Source organism: Copadichromis virginalis, linkage group LG19 (genome assembly GCF_057382275.1).
Source record: "Copadichromis virginalis isolate Kocher_CV1m ecotype Utaka linkage group LG19, C_Virginalis_male_GT1.1, whole genome shotgun sequence".
Lineage (NCBI taxonomy): Eukaryota > Metazoa > Chordata > Actinopteri > Cichliformes > Cichlidae > Copadichromis > Copadichromis virginalis.
The window spans coordinates 23,811,641-23,827,579 of record NC_140636.1 but is presented as its reverse complement, the minus strand read 5'-3'; the positions used below and the strand labels follow the sequence as shown (position 1 = coordinate 23,827,579).

Genomic DNA, 15,939 nt, shown 5'->3' with positions numbered 1-15,939 from the left:
TATGACTTGTATGTGCAGTGGTTTTCTAGAAAAAATAAGAAATAAAAACAAAAAAACAGCCTCTCAGGACATCCACAGATAGAAAAGGCTTTAACTACCTGTGGCAAAGACTCGATGCTCTGTCCTCTCATTTTGACGACAGTCTCAGAGGAGCTGGATGTGGAGGAGCTAACATCTTTTACAATCAATCCTGCAAAAACACAAACTTTTGAGATGCATTTTGCTACCGCCTCCTTAAAAACAGACAGGTGGCATTCATTGAATTAACTCATTCCACTTTGGGGCTAATTCCCCTGACTGCAGAGAAACTGTACCTGAATATCCATTGGTCTGATCAGGTGACATCGTCAGCATGTCCTCGGTAATGTGAATGCACATCTCCTGATCCAGGGCCATTTCATGAAGCTCCTCATAGTCTTTGGGGTCATCCACCAGCATCTCAATTTCTGCAGAGTAAAATGTTTCTGAATTATTATCTGAGATAAACAAGTCTTCTCACTTTCTCTGGAGCAGCACTACTGGAGTATGACCATTGCTTTTTTTTGTAATATCAAGTCCCAGAAATCTAGCAAGCCATCAGCATGTTACCTCTGATCAGGCAGGTCTTACAGCATTTTATTTTGAAAACTGAAGAGAAATCTTTTCCTGTGGTTTCTTATATAAAAAAGCAAAAACTTTATGAAATGAATCTACCCCTAAATTGTTGAAGGGAAATCTTACCTGGACTCTAAACGCACAAAAAAATAAATGTAAATACTCATACCTTCATCATCTAGGTTGCGTTCCTTGCCGCTGCTCTCGATGCCAGAGGTGTGCGAGCTCCCGTGACTGGTTGTGGACGAGCTGCAGGTGCGCAGGGGTCTGTGCGGAGCTTGGCCGGGGGCCCTGAAGCTGTCCGCCTCAATGCCAGAGGTGTGCGAGCTGCCGTGGCTGGTAGTGGAGTGGCGAGACAGACGCTTGTGATGAGACGTGCTGCCTGCGCTGCTGCCACTAGCGCGGGAACGCTTGTCCAGATGATCCATGTCTAGCTCAAGAGCATCGCTAATGTATGACTCCCGGTACTGCTTCTTCTCTGAAGTGGGGAAAGAAAGAAAGAAAAAACAGGTAGTTTTTAATATCTAAACCAAACAGACTTCTGTTCAAAATGCTGTATCCATCTCAAAACACAGATTTACGTACTGCAGGCAACCAAAAAACAGGAAGCATCAGCTCTCTTTTGTTTATATTTCTGAAGAAGTGATCAAAGGGTGTTTAATGTTGACAGAATAAGTGGCGCCAAATACCTTCGTTCTCCTCCAGTCGACGGACTTGTTTGAGAACCGGCTGCAGGTTCATGTAGAGCCGGTGGCTGTTGCTAAGCAGCTGCAGGAGGTGGCGAGACCGCATAGGACATCCTGTGTAGTAGATGAGTTTACGAGCCGAGGGTAGACCGTCAGGAAGGATTTCAAACTTCTTCCCCTGAGAGTGAGGAGCGAGGGGGAAAAAGAAAACACATGAATGTTGATTACAGGACTCGGTGATTTACAGCAGTTAACAAAACACGATTATGAAATTGGAATGTGAAATTGTGATTAAGTGCCAGGGAGGCCTGAAGGCGAGCATTAGCCAAAGAACAAAGTCTGTTCCTGAAAACTATTTTGTAGCTGAACACAAAGCTGCAATCACTTCATGAATCTGTTCTTCATTTCCCAAACCAGAAACTGAAACTGTGCATTTCTCAGCAGTTTGGTTGTTTTTCCAGTCAGAGGACATATTAGCTGGATGCTCGGAAAAACTAAAATGGTGGGTTTGTGCTTTCTCCTGCGCCTTTTGGCAGAGGCTCGACACAATAACAGCTGTCTTTAGTGTCAGCAGGGTTGTTTTCAACACAGACCTATAAACATTTCTGCAAGTGTTTAGCCTCTGACCTCGAGAAAATGCAAATAGCTATGCTTTCGGACTACGGGACAGAGCATTACTTTATTTAGACAAATACTTTTAGAGAAAGCTGCTGAACTGAAGTATGTTTAGTGGTTATTGTCTTTCGAGAAATAAGCTCATATAAAATGAACTGAGTTCTTTACCGGTGGCTTTCCTACAAAAGATTTCTGTGAATAAGATTTCCTCTTTAAATCTGTGGGAGAGGAGAGAAAGTCTGGGTGGGAAAGTGCGAGAGAAATTTGCTGCCATCCTTCAAACTGAGTATTTATCTTTAACCTCAAAATGCTACTCTGCAGATCCAAGAAACCACCACTAAAACAGTGAAGTCGTACTGGGCAGCAGCCAGGTGTGAACGAGGCGAACTCGGTGAGTCCAAGGAGGAGGCAGCTGATGCTGAGCATTAAATCTCTTCTCTGTGAACTCTTAATTGTTCTTCCCAGGCAATGCTTTTATCTTAAACCTTTGAACCATCCACTGTTTTGTTTGGTTCGAGCTCCTTTTATTTATAGGCAGAGGGGAGAATAATGGATAACAACCGCATACTGCGTACAAAAGATTTTATGTGGCTGTCACATCAGCTGTTGGTTTTGCGAGGTTCAGGTGTGAAGTCTTGAATGGAGTATTTTAGCTGTCCGTATGTGACAATGAAGAGTACACGCTCTTGAGCCCGTTTTCCATTACTACATAACCGGATCAGCTTGATGACACTTCGGCTTGACTCATTTTCCATTGCAATCGAGTACCACCTAAATGTGCGAAGGGTCATTATAGCAATGCAGCCAAGCGTTTCGAACACTACAACAAAGGTGGACGTCGAGGCGATGGTATACCTGCAGCTCGGTCTGTGGCCTTTGGTCAGACTCCGGGACTATGGCATTGTTTCTGTGTAACCATTTCCTTTGTTGCTGGGTTTCAAAAATAGCTGTTTTGATTTTCGTGAAGGTGACTTATCGAACAACGTCACTGACTAGTCATTTGGTGGCATGAAGTCTGTTGATGTTACTTGGATTGCTTGGAACCCCAGTCGAGTAGGTACTAAAAATTTACCTGGTACCAGGTACAATCGCCTAATGGAAAACTCTAAAAATCATCTCGAGCTGTTCCAAGCCAACCCGAGTAGGTATTAATGGAAAATGGCTATTAGGGTAGTAATGTCACACGGTAGGCCAACCCTAAACCACACACTAATTCTTTCTTCCTTTTTCATTCTAATGAAGCCATATTTTAGAAAAGTAACATCACCCTTTATAATAAGACTTAAAACTAGAGATTGAGACCATTAGCTCATCAGAAAAGAGTTTATTGAGGCAAAAGAGCAGGTTTGTATTCCCATAGACATCTATACAAACACCCTGCGAATATATCGGCCAGTATCAGTACTGACAGCTGAAAAATGATAATTAGTAAAAAGAAAAGAGGAGATGGGAGACACGCTCTTCAAACATGCTTTGAGTGTTGATGCTGCATCGTTTGTTCAACAGGCATTTATCTTTAAGTTGAACTCTGTGCAGCAGGTCTATGGATGATTAATATGAAGAGGGATGTGTGGGATATGTTTGGTTTTGATTATGGCATCAGTATTTATGACTCTGTGAGGGGTGCTTCTTCTTTCTTTTTTTTTCTTTAGTAGAATAATATCTCAGTCAGGTTTTAAGTAGGCAAAAATAATCCAACACCCAGCAGCAGGTATAGTGGATGAACAGCTTGTGTGACGGTAACTCTATTCAAGAACAAACACACACAGCAAAGAGCAGACTGGTGTCGAGTGGCAGGCTGTTAAGAGGTTTTCAGAAGCCACAGCTTTTCCTGATCTGTGCACTGTACATGATCGGGTCATCTAAAGCTGCTGGACAACTTTCTGAATCGTTACATGAAAAAAGACCTCCCGAGCAGGCCACACACATCGAAATCTCCCAGCAACACCAACAACTCCTCATACAGACCAGCATCAACCAGAGCAGTAGCGAAGCAAAAGCTGGCCTGAGATCCAAGAGCACAGGACATAAAGGCAATTACTTAATTTCAGCTTTCAAGGGGAGGAGATGAAATGCTCACTGGCTCAAGAAAAATCTAAATGCAACTTATTCCCTCAGAAAAACCCAGAATTCCACCCTGTTGCATTAGTGAACCAAGAGCATACTCTACCCTTCCTGCGTTAAACTTTTATACAAAAAAGGGGGAGTTTTAGCAATTCCAAAAGCCAAATACTGAATCGGAAATCCCCCTAAAATCATCACAACATCTGGTGCTTATTGACCCATGCGCCCCTTTGCTTGCATCCTTCTCTGGCTTGCCTGTAGCTGCAGCGGGTGATGGCAGCAATGCAGGATGCCGTGACTTGCGGGTGGGGTAGAGGAGAAAGCCTGTTATTCAGAAAAAGGGTGGGACAGGGCCTACAGAGGCCTTTTGGGTCTCAGTCAAACCACAGCCACGCCATGGCTTGTTCACTGTCACGACGGTGTAGATGGCAGACGCAAGAAAACCACCCAAAAAAACAAGACTGTGGAAAACAGGAAGTCTCCACCGTGAACTGTGCAGCAGATACGACGGCTGCTTACTCCGAAATTAGACCAAACTAAAACCCAGTCTGAGACCAAGACCTTCAACTTTCTGGGACAAAGAAACCACATTTCTCAGAGACCTTACAGCCTGTAAAGTCTGCCTCAACACAACAAAACAGCCAAATTTAGAGTCACAAGGAGCCCATTTTTGTGTAACAGCTGTGATGAGCAATAAAGACCTCTTGGGATTGTGATTAATAACAGGCTGGCAGAAAACATGAAGCTGTCAAGAGTGAAACAGATAAACAGTAAGCTTCTCTGCTCTCCTGTGATAACAGAAACCCTATGGAAGTAAATTGCTGCAGCGCTCAGCTTAACAGCAAGCTGAGTCAGAGCAGAGATGAGGAGATTTAACAGGATTTCCTTTACAGAGCACAGGGACCACAGTGATAACTGATCAAAATGGATGAATCGAGGGGCATGTATATCATGAAACAGAAAATCCTGCTGCTCATTAGATGAAAAAAGGCCTGTAGTTTACAGTATGTGGCTCTGCATGTGTACGTGTGCAAGGAAAGTCTCTTTAAATCCCTGATTAGTTCCAGAGGACTAAGATAAAAAAGCCGCAAAGAGGAAAAAATCTTCACGTAAAAATTTCTGTGACCCTAAGCAGGAGCTGGGCTTTCACGTACATCGCCATAAGCAAGGGAATGTTTGCGTTTCATCATCACTGAAATGATTTTTCTTTTTAAATCCAAAAAGGTAAATTGCAGGACCTGTGAAGAACATTTCTCTGGGCTACGTGTTTTGATGAGATATCTGACTCACCACAAATACCAGTTTTCCCACATTGGTCCAAGGGAAGTCGTACAACAGCTGCCTCACAGACCCGACATTCTGCAACACAGAAACACAAATGCATGGATGTCGACTTATTACAAATCAAAGTAAACAAAGAATGTATATTGTATATTCACTGACCATTTGGTGAGTGGCTGCTGGCTATTGCCAGGTAAAACTGGTTGTAAACAGGGTGCTGCACCAAAAAATGTTTGCTTTGGTCACTAACGATTGCATAATTTCCCTGCCACTTTAACTGATATAAGAGTCTTCAAAGCAAAGTTTGCATCTTCAATGCAAGATTCTTTCAACCACAGCAATCTGTTTGCAACCAAAGCAATCACACAGAGGTGATTGGTGCAGGGCAAGCAACTTCCAGCAACCACTTGTCAACCAGTCAGGGAATAAACCTTTTTTCCTTGCTGCCTCTGGTTGCCAGATGGTCACCAAGTGGTTTCCAGGTGCGATTCATGATGATAGCATACATGAGTCCTATTAAGTTAATGTAAAGCATGAAACCTTATGAAAGGCACTGAAGGCAAAACCACCTGAAATCTGAAAAGAAATTACACTAATAAAGTTCAATATTTTTGGATTACTTGGTTTCATAAATTAAACAAAATAAAAAAATATTTATTATTTCTGGATATGATTTTGTCTGGTTATGTTATTTTGTGTTAAAGCCTAACTGTATGTATACAAGAATACAAAAAAAGTAGCTATGTTGATTTCTAATTAAGGAACAATACCTGGAATATTTGAATACCACGTAAAGTCAGGCCCAATGTAAGAGATGCTTCGACTTCTTTCTTGTCCTGTTGAAAATATTAAGTTACACGATAAGAGGGGGAAATTAAGGAGAAAAGGCTGAAATCAAACCAGCAGTCCATGCATATAATCTTTGCCTAGCCATGACATAGCAATATAACATACAACATATCACTATCTTGGTCAGAAACTAGATTGATTAGAGGCATTTTTCACCTTATAGAGTCTGTAGTAGTGGACTGTGACATCATCAAGCTGGGCGCACTCCTTGATATACTTGAGGTGTGCCTCTGAAGCCGTGAGAGCAAACTGGTCTTTGTGCATGTTTGGGATATGCCTCAGAATGTACTCACGGCCACGCTTGGCTATCACCTGAGTAAGGAGAGGGAGAGAGGGGGATAGTCGTCAGGCTTGGCTGCCCTGAAGTTGTGCTGAGTTATTACAACCGACTGGCGGCTTAGGTTGATGAGGGTGATGAAGCTGCCTGCCGCAGGGCAAACAGATGTCAACCTAAAGAGACTGAGAGAGAGCCAGAGGCAGCAACCGGAAACACACGCGCTAAGCTTTGTGAGCCCCTTTTTGAAGATTTAGTAAGCTTTCTAAGCACCTAAATCTGGGCAAGATTTACAGAGGGGAGCGTACGCTGTTCATTTCCAACAATTTCCTGTCACTGCTGGCTCCGAGTAGTGATAAGGAGGTAGGAGGCTAATGACGGGAAGTGGGGGCAATCAGATGGGTGTGGCTGCCATATTCAGAGGGATGGTAGTAGTGGTTGGGGAGGCAGTGATGCCAGAATAGACACGTCTTATGTGCTTCGAAAGATTTTGTTTTTTTAAAAAGTGCGTGTGCTACTTTCTGGCACAAAAATAAACCGAAGTGTTCCAGTTCTCATTATTTTCCATGCTAGGCTATGGAGCTGTTGCTAAGTGTTTGGTCAGCATGACTAATGAAAGGTGCTAAAACATATTCTACACCCTGCAGGCCAGGAACACTGCTTGACAGCCTAAAATCTCATTTTAACATAATGCCCACTGTACCTGTAGCTTCTCAGCTAGTGATACAGCAGTTTGTGTTCTTCTTTCAGTCTTATTTCCGGCAGGCTATCCACATCTGACAGCTTGTTTCCAACTTCTAACATCACTTCTAAGATTTTTATGCATATGCCAAAGCTTTCCACCAGATGGCAATTAAATTAGGATGTTGCCAGTCAAAACACATAACTCCTCACATAACATAGTATCACCTAATGCATAAGAAATATGGTCTTAGAACCACAGAAGTCAAACAAAAGCTAAAACATTCATATGTAATGAAAGTAATATTTTAAAATAATCAAATGATATCCATTTAAGTAAGAGAGACTATACTTCAACTTCTGTATGTGATACTAAGGCAACTAACTATCAGTGATAAATTCAGAACAGCCTGTGAGTGTGCAGGATAATAGTCATTTATCTTAAATCATAACTTAGGTTTGACATACAGTACGTTCCAAATGCAGTACATGTTAGACAGACTCACCCATGGGGGGAAGTACGCTTCAGGTTCAAAGTATTTCCCAAAGTGCTTGTTTCGTTTGAAATTGCCGAGGTCAGCCTGCAGGGCGAAGGCTGCCAAGAGGAAGTAGGCCTCCTCCCTTTGGATACACTGAGAGAGAAGCACCTGTTTCCTAAGGTGCCAGTAGTAGTAGTACCTGGCCACCCGATCGCTGCAGGGCAGAAAGAGCAGATTCAGCCAGCTTTAAGGATAACTGGGGCTAAACGGAATGATCTTTGTGAGTCTATACAAATATCCTCATTATTCACACATATTACTTGACTCAGCATGCAAATAAACAAGCAAGAGGCTTTACTGACCTGATCAATCGTCCATTCTCAACATAATACTGAGCTCTGAAGTGAATGATCATTGGAGGCCCAAACTGATCAATGCCCTGCAAAAGCCACATGTGGAAAAATGTGTTTATATACTACAACCAGCATCACTGACCGATTATAATCAATCTACAAAAATGAACTGGATTGACTCTATAGTAAAGGAGCAACAGGTAATTACTTAAGTAATTACTAAGTTTTTGTAATACTTGGAAGTGAGAAGGGAAGCTCATTACCACGTCTCATGCCCAGATGTTGACCAACTTGGCATTAACACTGGCATTAAACAGCTAGCCTGGCTAGTTTGACAACCTAACACAGCAACTCCCTGAAGTCTAATCGTTAGACTGAGGTTTCCAGGTGTGGTACCATCTTGGATGTACAGACACTATTGCCAGTGCACACAGCTGCATCTGGTGTTACAGCCAGAGATTCTGCACAAATCTCCAGGTGCATGCAGTACTGTGCAAATGTTTTAAGCACTTTATATGTTTAGAGCAATACCACCGACAGGCATGTGATCCAAATTCATTCTGAAATATGACAACTGTCAAGAAAAGCCAGTAGACTGATAAAGAACTCCTCTATCTTCAGCCTCGAACAAGGAGTCTTACAGCAGACTGATCCCAACAGCCCTGAACTTAACATCACAGTTACTCTGCAATGAACAGGGCAAAGACATTAATACTGTCTAAATCCAGAGAAGGACTTTGGTGAGCCAATTTTACACATGAGCTCTAGATAATGTAAGGGGAATTGGGATATAATCCTGATACCGTGCAGAGTTGCTCTTTCACATATGGAGGAGATAAAAGGAAACTCTTTGCATCAGATGCTTTGTATCTACTGAAAATAATCCATTTGATTTTGGTTAAGGATTTCCCCACCTGTGAATTTTCCAGGCATCTACCCTGTTAACCTCTCTATTCACAGGCTTGGTCAGACAATTACAAGATAAAGTCAATCTAAGGCTCTGTTCACACTGCAGGCGAAAGCGCATCAAATCAGATTTATTTATTTATTTATTTTTTTACCCTATGCGACCCATATCTGATCATGCTATGACAGTGTGAACGGCACAAATCCGATATTTACAAATCCGACCTGGGTCACTTTCGTATGTGGTCCTGAATCCGATACATATCCGATGTTTTTGAAAGCGACTGCTGCTTGAACGGTCATGTCGCATTAAATCCGTCTTTTACGCCACTGACACAAGACAGACGCCAATTATCAGCGCCCGAGAAGACATCGCGAACGCTTCCTGGCCATCCAGTGTAGATGTCAGTGAAACTGTTGGGAAGACAACGTTGGAGAAACGAGAACATTTTATTTGTACTGTATAATCTGCAGATGCTGACAGAAATCTGCAACTATCCTTTGAAGCACTGCTCCTCTAAAACAGCAATAAGGATAATTATTGGGTTATTAGTGTGAATGCTTGAAAAGCATTCACAGTATTGTTGTTGTAATCTTTATTATTATTAGTGTGAATGCTTGAAAAGCATTCACAGTATTGTTATTCGAATCTTTATTATTATTATTATTATTATTATTATTATATATTCCGTACGTTTTTTGGCATCTCACTCCTTCAAAACCGCTCAACTTAGAAAAACCATTCAAACACCGTTAGATTCCTATTCTTTTGGACATGAATGCTTCTACTTTTCTCATTTTTAACATTTATATTTTTAATTTTATTCAACTTTATTTAACAAAAATTTATAATGTATTTCAATGGGGAGACCCTTCAAATCCTCATTCAACTTACTCATTTTTAAACTCTTACTACTTCCATATACATTGACATAGAGCCACCATTCAAACTTTAAAACGAAGACAAGACATTCAACTATTCAACTTGTATTTATCTTTTCAATATCTATTATACTTTTTCTTCAGTTCCAGTTTAAGTTTCATGATGTTTTTTCACCCGTTTCAGAGTTTATAATGGGTGTGTATGGGACGGAATGTTGGGGCTAGAGTGAGGCAGCTCAACTGCTAGAGTGAGAGGAGCAAAAAAATTAATCTTAAAATATTTTTTAAAACTGCTGCTGTGTCTGCAGCGTTTGCTCTACAGGTATGATTTTACCCTCAAAACGTAGCCATGGCTGTCCTCTTTCATCCAATGTGTTTACTATTGTACTAGGTGTTATGGTTCTTTCATAAATGTCACCAATGCACAGCCTCCTCCCTCCAACTCTTCCATAGACTCTAATGTTAAAATGGCTCAGAAGGTTCGTTTGAAAATCAGAAGAGCATGGTGTCTTTCCACTGTCACCACGTCCATATAATAAACTCCACAGGCATGAAAACTGAGAATTAGGTAGACTAGACATGGCTGTCGCTCACGGTGAAAGAATTTCGTCAATACGACATGTACTTTTCATTTGGGAAGAATTTGTTTGGGCCTGACTTTTCTGTTCATTTTAAGCAGCAAAAGTGAGGCGCATGTCTGTGTACGTGTGTATGGAGCCATTGGGTGCGGTCACTATAGCAACCAGGCTCACACCTGCCTGCTTAACGAGCTCTGCCTGCCACTGTGCCAAGATTCATCTTAAGCACTTCTCTTTCAACTGCTGCTGTGTCCACAGTGTTAAAGCCATCATTTTACCCTCAAAACGTCGCCATCGTTGTTCTTTTTCCAACATCTTGTCTTTCAAAGCTCAGAGATGTAAACTTTTTAAACTGTGTGGGTCCAAGTGGAGGGATCACATTTTAGTCATTCAGTGATTCAAAGAATATGACCTTTTAATATTCTTTCAGATGTTTTCTGACTCTAAATGTTCTTTTCTCATTTCTTAGGTTTTTCTAATTTACAATTAAAACATTTTCAGCTTTTTTCCAACTTCTTCTTCTGTGTAACCTTCAGCTTTTAGCAGTTCAGCACTTTTGTTTTCAGGTTAAATTCAGGTTGTTTTTTTGTTTTTTTATCTCATTCAAAATTTTTAACTCAAAATTCAGCAATTAATTCATTTCAGTCCATACATTCAGATTCAAGCATTCACACTGCAGTTTCTTCAGAAAATGCACTTTCTAGTTATTATTAGTGTGAATGCTTGAAAAGCATTCACAGTATTGTTATTCTAATCTTTATTATTAGTGTGAATGCTTGAAAAGCATTCACAGTATTGTTATTCTAATCTTTATTATTATTATTATTATATTTTATTTTTCCGTACGTTTTTTCAAAGCCTACTCCTTCAAAACCGTTCAACTTAGAAAAACCATTCAAACATCGTTAGATTCCTATTCTTTTGGACATGACTGCTTCTAATTTTCTCATTTTTAACATTTATATTTTTAATTTTATTCAACTTTATTCAACAAAAATTTCCCATGTATTTCAATGGGGAGACCCTTCAAATTCTCATTCAACTTACTCATTTTTATACTCTTACTACTTCCACATACATTGACATAGAGCCACCATTCAAACTTTAAAACGAAGACAAGACATTCAACTATTCAACTTGTATTTATCTTTTCAATATCTATTATACTTTTTCTTCAGTTCCAGTTTAAGTTTCATGATGTTTTTTCACCCGTTTCAGAGTTTATAATGGGTGTGTATGGGACGGAATGTTGGGGCTAGAGTGAGGCAGCTCAACTGCTAGAGTGAGAGGAGCAAAAAAATTAATCTTAAAATCTTTTTTAAAACTGCTGCTGTGTCCACAGCGTTTGCTCTACAGGTATGATTTTACCCTCAAAACGTAGCCATGGCTGTCCTCTTTCATCCAATGTGTTTACTATTGTCCTAGGTGTTACGGTTCTTTCATAAATGTCACCAATGCACAGCCTCCTCCTTCCAACTCTTCCATAGACTCTAATGTTAAAATGGCTCAGAAGGTTCGTTTGAAAATCAGAAGAGCATGGTGTCTTTCCACTGTCACCACGTCCATATAATAAACTCCACAGGCATGAAAACTGAGAATTCGGTAGACTAGAAGCTGCTGTCGCTCACGGTGAAAGAATTTTGTCAATACGACTTGTACTTTTAATTTGGGAACGATTTGTTTCGGCCTGACTTTTCTGTTCATTTTAAGCAGCAAAAGTGAGGTGCATGTCTGTGTCGTGTGTATGGAGCCATTGGGTGCAGTCACTATAGCAACCAGGCTCACACCTGCCTGCTTAACGAGCTCTGCCTGCCACTGTGCCAAGATTCATATTAAACACTTCTCTTTCAACTGCTGCTGTTATAATATACTATTATAATTTTTACCCTCAAAACGTAGCCATTGTTGTTCTCTTTCCAACACCGTGTCTTTCAAAACATTGAGATGTAAACTTTTTGAACTGTGTAGATCCAAGTAGATAGATAACCTCCTAACTGACCCATAGAAATACATTGTTTTCAGTCAGGAGTTTGTCTCAACAGCAGAAAAGACCCCACCTTTTAAATTACTCCTGTGACCACATTTTTGACAGCGGGAACATAAAGAACATGCTGTTGTGTAGAAAAATTCCTCTGGATCTCCATGGTTTAAAAGCTGGCTTGACAGGAATTACAATTTTGGATTTAGAAGCAGTTTTTCCAACAGATGCCATTAAGCAGATTTGAAAGGGGTCACAGAATAATAGTGTCATTGTCCAGAGTCTGTGACTCCTTGTTTATATTTAAGTTTATTATTATTATGGGATTTTGTGCTCCTTTTTCACATTTCATGTTCCTATGTTCTGTGTTCCCTAGTCTGTGTTAAGTTTGTGTGGGTTTTGTTCTGTCGGTGTGTTTCCTGTTTTACGTTGAAGGTCCGTGTCCAATCTCAGTGTGTTCAGATTACATGTCAGACAATCATGTCTGATTACTCCCAGCTGTGCCCTCCTTCTGTGTCTCATTCCCTCGTTATCCCTCTGTGTATTTAAGCCTTGTGTTTGCGGCTGGTTCATCTGTGTATCGCCCTCCGTTGCCCTGTGTGGCTTCCCTATGTTTTCTACATCTCCCTGCATCTCTGTTTCATGTTTGTTTTTGCTTAGCCTTTTCCAGTTTAGGTTACTCTTAGGTGTTTTTTGTACACCACGTTCCTGTTTGTTTTGCCTTCGTGTTAATAAAGCTCGCTCTCTACTTAAGCAGTCTGCATCTTGGCTCCGTTAATAATTCAGACAAATAGTATGTCAGTAGTTAGTGTAGGCCAACTGAATAGAGCATTCTGATTGCCCTGCTAAATGCAAGCTGATTGTGTATTGGTGGACTTGTCTTCTGCACACAGGTTTTTCAGATCTGGAGTCAGTTGATGACTTTAAAATAATCTTTTCTGACTGGATAATTAAAGCTCACAGCATCTACCTGTCTGTAGTTAATTTCCCCACCTTTTAACTAACGTTTAACTAATCTAATCTCATTTAATGTTTCTGTTTATAGTCTGTATAGTTTATCTCCCCACGAATACACTCAAAGTAGTCTTAAAATAAAACCCACAAAACAGTTCAAGATTTAATACTTTTTATTTGCTCATTTAATGCCAGTTGCCCTGTTTTTCTGTATGTCACTCATTCGCTTATACTTGGGCAAAAAGTACCAATTTGTACACTAGTATAGTGTATTTTTTCCCTCTATCTCTCTATGTCTGTCACACACACAGACCAACACACAGACATGTATATGCTCATTAATGCTGTTCAAACTGATGCTCAAATTTCCAAGCACCACCTGAACGCCTCATCTGTTTTTAACCCATCACTGGACCAACTGTCGTCATTCCGCTTTGCTCTCTGCTGTGGTAAGTACAATACAATCAGTACTGCAGTGTTTTATTTTTATGATGGTAAAAATACGTTTGACATTTAAACTCACATATCAAGTCCAACAGAGTTCAAAGAATAAAGAAAGGAAAAAAAAAAAAGAATAACCTTCGCTATCATTTATACAGGTTTATGATGTTTTGCTGTTAGCAGCAGTGCTAACGCTAGCTTCAATGCTAATGCTAACGCCAGCTATAGTGCTAACACTAGCCTTAGCAATTGTTAACTGACAAAAAGAATATTCCTGTGATATCCCTGTGATATTTATTGGCGGTCACTGAGACAAAAGTAACAAATGAGCTTCATTATTGCCATTGTGGCTCAGTTTTAACAGTAAGAATGCTAACGCTAGCTGCAATGCTAACGCTAGCTGCAATGCTAACGCTAGCTGAAATGCTAACGCTAGCTTCAATGCTAATGCTAATGCCAGCTATAGTGCTAACACTAGCCTTAGCAATTGTTAACTGACAAAAAGAATATTCCTGTGATATCCCTGTGATATTTATTGGCAGTCACTGAGTCAAAAGTAACAAATGAGCTTTATTATTGCCATTGTGGCTCAGTTTTAACAGTAAGAATGCTAACGCTAGCTGCAATGCTAACGCTAGCTGCAATGCTAACGCTAGCTACAGTGCTAACATTAACTGAAGTGCTAATGCTAGCTGGAATGCTAAGGCTAGTAACAGTCTAACAGTCTTACATAAGTGGCAATACTTCAGGTAATTAGTTTGAATTATAAAATGGCTGCTGTGTCTTTTAGTGTGCTGTATTATTCTATAACCTGCTAATTATAAGTTCAGTGTATCATGTCGTGTGGGCTTTGTATTTCTGTTAGTCTGATAACACTGTACAGACAACTAACATATTATTTCTCCTCTTACACTTTCAGGAACTTGACTGACATCTGTGCTTTGCCTGGTAGGTGTGCACATACTGTAAGAGAAGCAGACCAAAATAAAAATAAAAAATCTGAATAATATAAACTGTAAAGTGATGGGTTCAAAGTTTTTGCTAGACCTTTTAAACACAATTTTATAACAAATACACACAAGTGCAGCTTAACAATTGGGCTAAATATTTTTTTTCGTATATTTTTGTAGTCACACTACATGTGATTAGTTAATGATTCACTCAATCATATTTGTATTTAAAAATATTATTGCTGAATTTAATTAAATATTTATTATTTTAAAAAGTGCCCAATTATGCAACTTTTTGCACATGGCAGCCGACAACAGTTTAGCTTGAATATTTAAAAATATTATTGCTGAATTTAATTAAATATTTATTATTTTAAAAAGTGCCCAATTATGCAACTTTTTGCACATGGCAGCCGACAACAGTTTAGCTTGAATATTTGTTTTGTCCTTTTTCAGTAGTCACAATTAGTTCATACAATTACCATGTGATATTATTTTAATAAAATTATTATATTTTTCTTGTTTTTTTGTTCACAGTGTGTAGAAGAAGAAGAACAAGGACCAGATCTCCAGTCTTCTCTCTCACATCCCAACCCCCCAACCCCTCTGTCCTCTGTCTTGCTCCACCTGTTGTCTCTGCCTTCTTTCCATCTGTATTTCACTCTGTGGTTTGTGAGAAATTTTGCCAAACCAACAATCCTTTTGCGGTTTGATTTCAAAGCCGTGTCTCTCCTGCTCTGTCTGTTCTCTCTGCTAAATTTTCTCTCTACCTGTTTTTCACTCTTGGCTTGCTGCTGAAAAACGCCAAGCCAACAAAACAATAAAGAGTGCATATTTTGCCTCAACCTATGAACAAACTGAACAAACAAAGAAAAATCTGCGGTTTGATTTCCAAGCCGTGTCTCTCCTGCTCTGCCTGTTCTCTCTTCTAAATTTTCTCTCTACCTGTTTTTCACTCTTGGCTTGCTGCTGAAAAACGCCAAGCCATTAAAGCAATAAGGAGTGCATATATTGCCTCTACCTGAGAACAAACAAAGAAAACTCTAATTCACGGTTTGATTGTGATTTCCCAGCCGTGTCTCTCCTGCTCTGCCTGTTCTCTCTTCTAAATTTTCTCTCTACCTGTTTTTCACTTTGCGCTTGCTGCTAAGTTGTGCCAAGCTAATAAAGAGAGTGCATAATATTCTCTTGACTGAAGAACAAACTGTCAAACGAAAGACAACTGTTTCTGACAAATAAAAACTGAAATATAAAGACAAAGAGAACATCTCCTGGTGTGTGCCACTCTTATTTTATAAACATATTTTCTAAAGCCTAAGAAACACAGGTGTGTGAAAATGCCAAGGAAGCAGAAAAAGTCACAAGCTGCAAAAC

General features: G+C 39.9%; 1 protein-coding gene and 2 long non-coding RNA genes across 3 annotated transcripts in view; 2 read left to right on the top strand and 1 right to left on the bottom strand.

Moving 5' to 3' along the window:
• Positions 1-15,939, top strand: part of LOC146686116 (uncharacterized) — a 130,768-nt gene that overhangs the window by 8,950 nt on the left and 105,879 nt on the right. The gene's annotated exons all lie outside the window — the stretch shown is intronic.
• The window catches only part of frmd6 (FERM domain containing 6), a 59,617-nt gene that overhangs the window by 2,970 nt on the left and 40,708 nt on the right, over positions 1-15,939 (bottom strand). Inside the window, exons 5-13 of the mRNA XM_085442285.1 lie at positions 7,886-7,962; positions 7,551-7,737; positions 6,246-6,401; positions 6,011-6,076; positions 5,250-5,318; positions 1,284-1,458; positions 764-1,072; positions 315-446; positions 99-190 (exon numbers count right to left, since the gene is read on the bottom strand). Of these exons, the coding sequence (XP_085298411.1) occupies positions 99-190; positions 315-446; positions 764-1,072; positions 1,284-1,458; positions 5,250-5,318; positions 6,011-6,076; positions 6,246-6,401; positions 7,551-7,737; positions 7,886-7,962 (1,263 nt within the window). The remainder of the gene's footprint in view (positions 1-98; positions 191-314; positions 447-763; positions 1,073-1,283; positions 1,459-5,249; positions 5,319-6,010; positions 6,077-6,245; positions 6,402-7,550; positions 7,738-7,885; positions 7,963-15,939) is intronic.
• Positions 12,258-15,852, top strand: LOC146686120 (uncharacterized). The gene is made up of 3 exons (XR_014916900.1): positions 12,258-13,623; positions 14,535-14,563; positions 15,103-15,852. It is a non-coding gene; the product is annotated as an uncharacterized LOC146686120 (long non-coding RNA).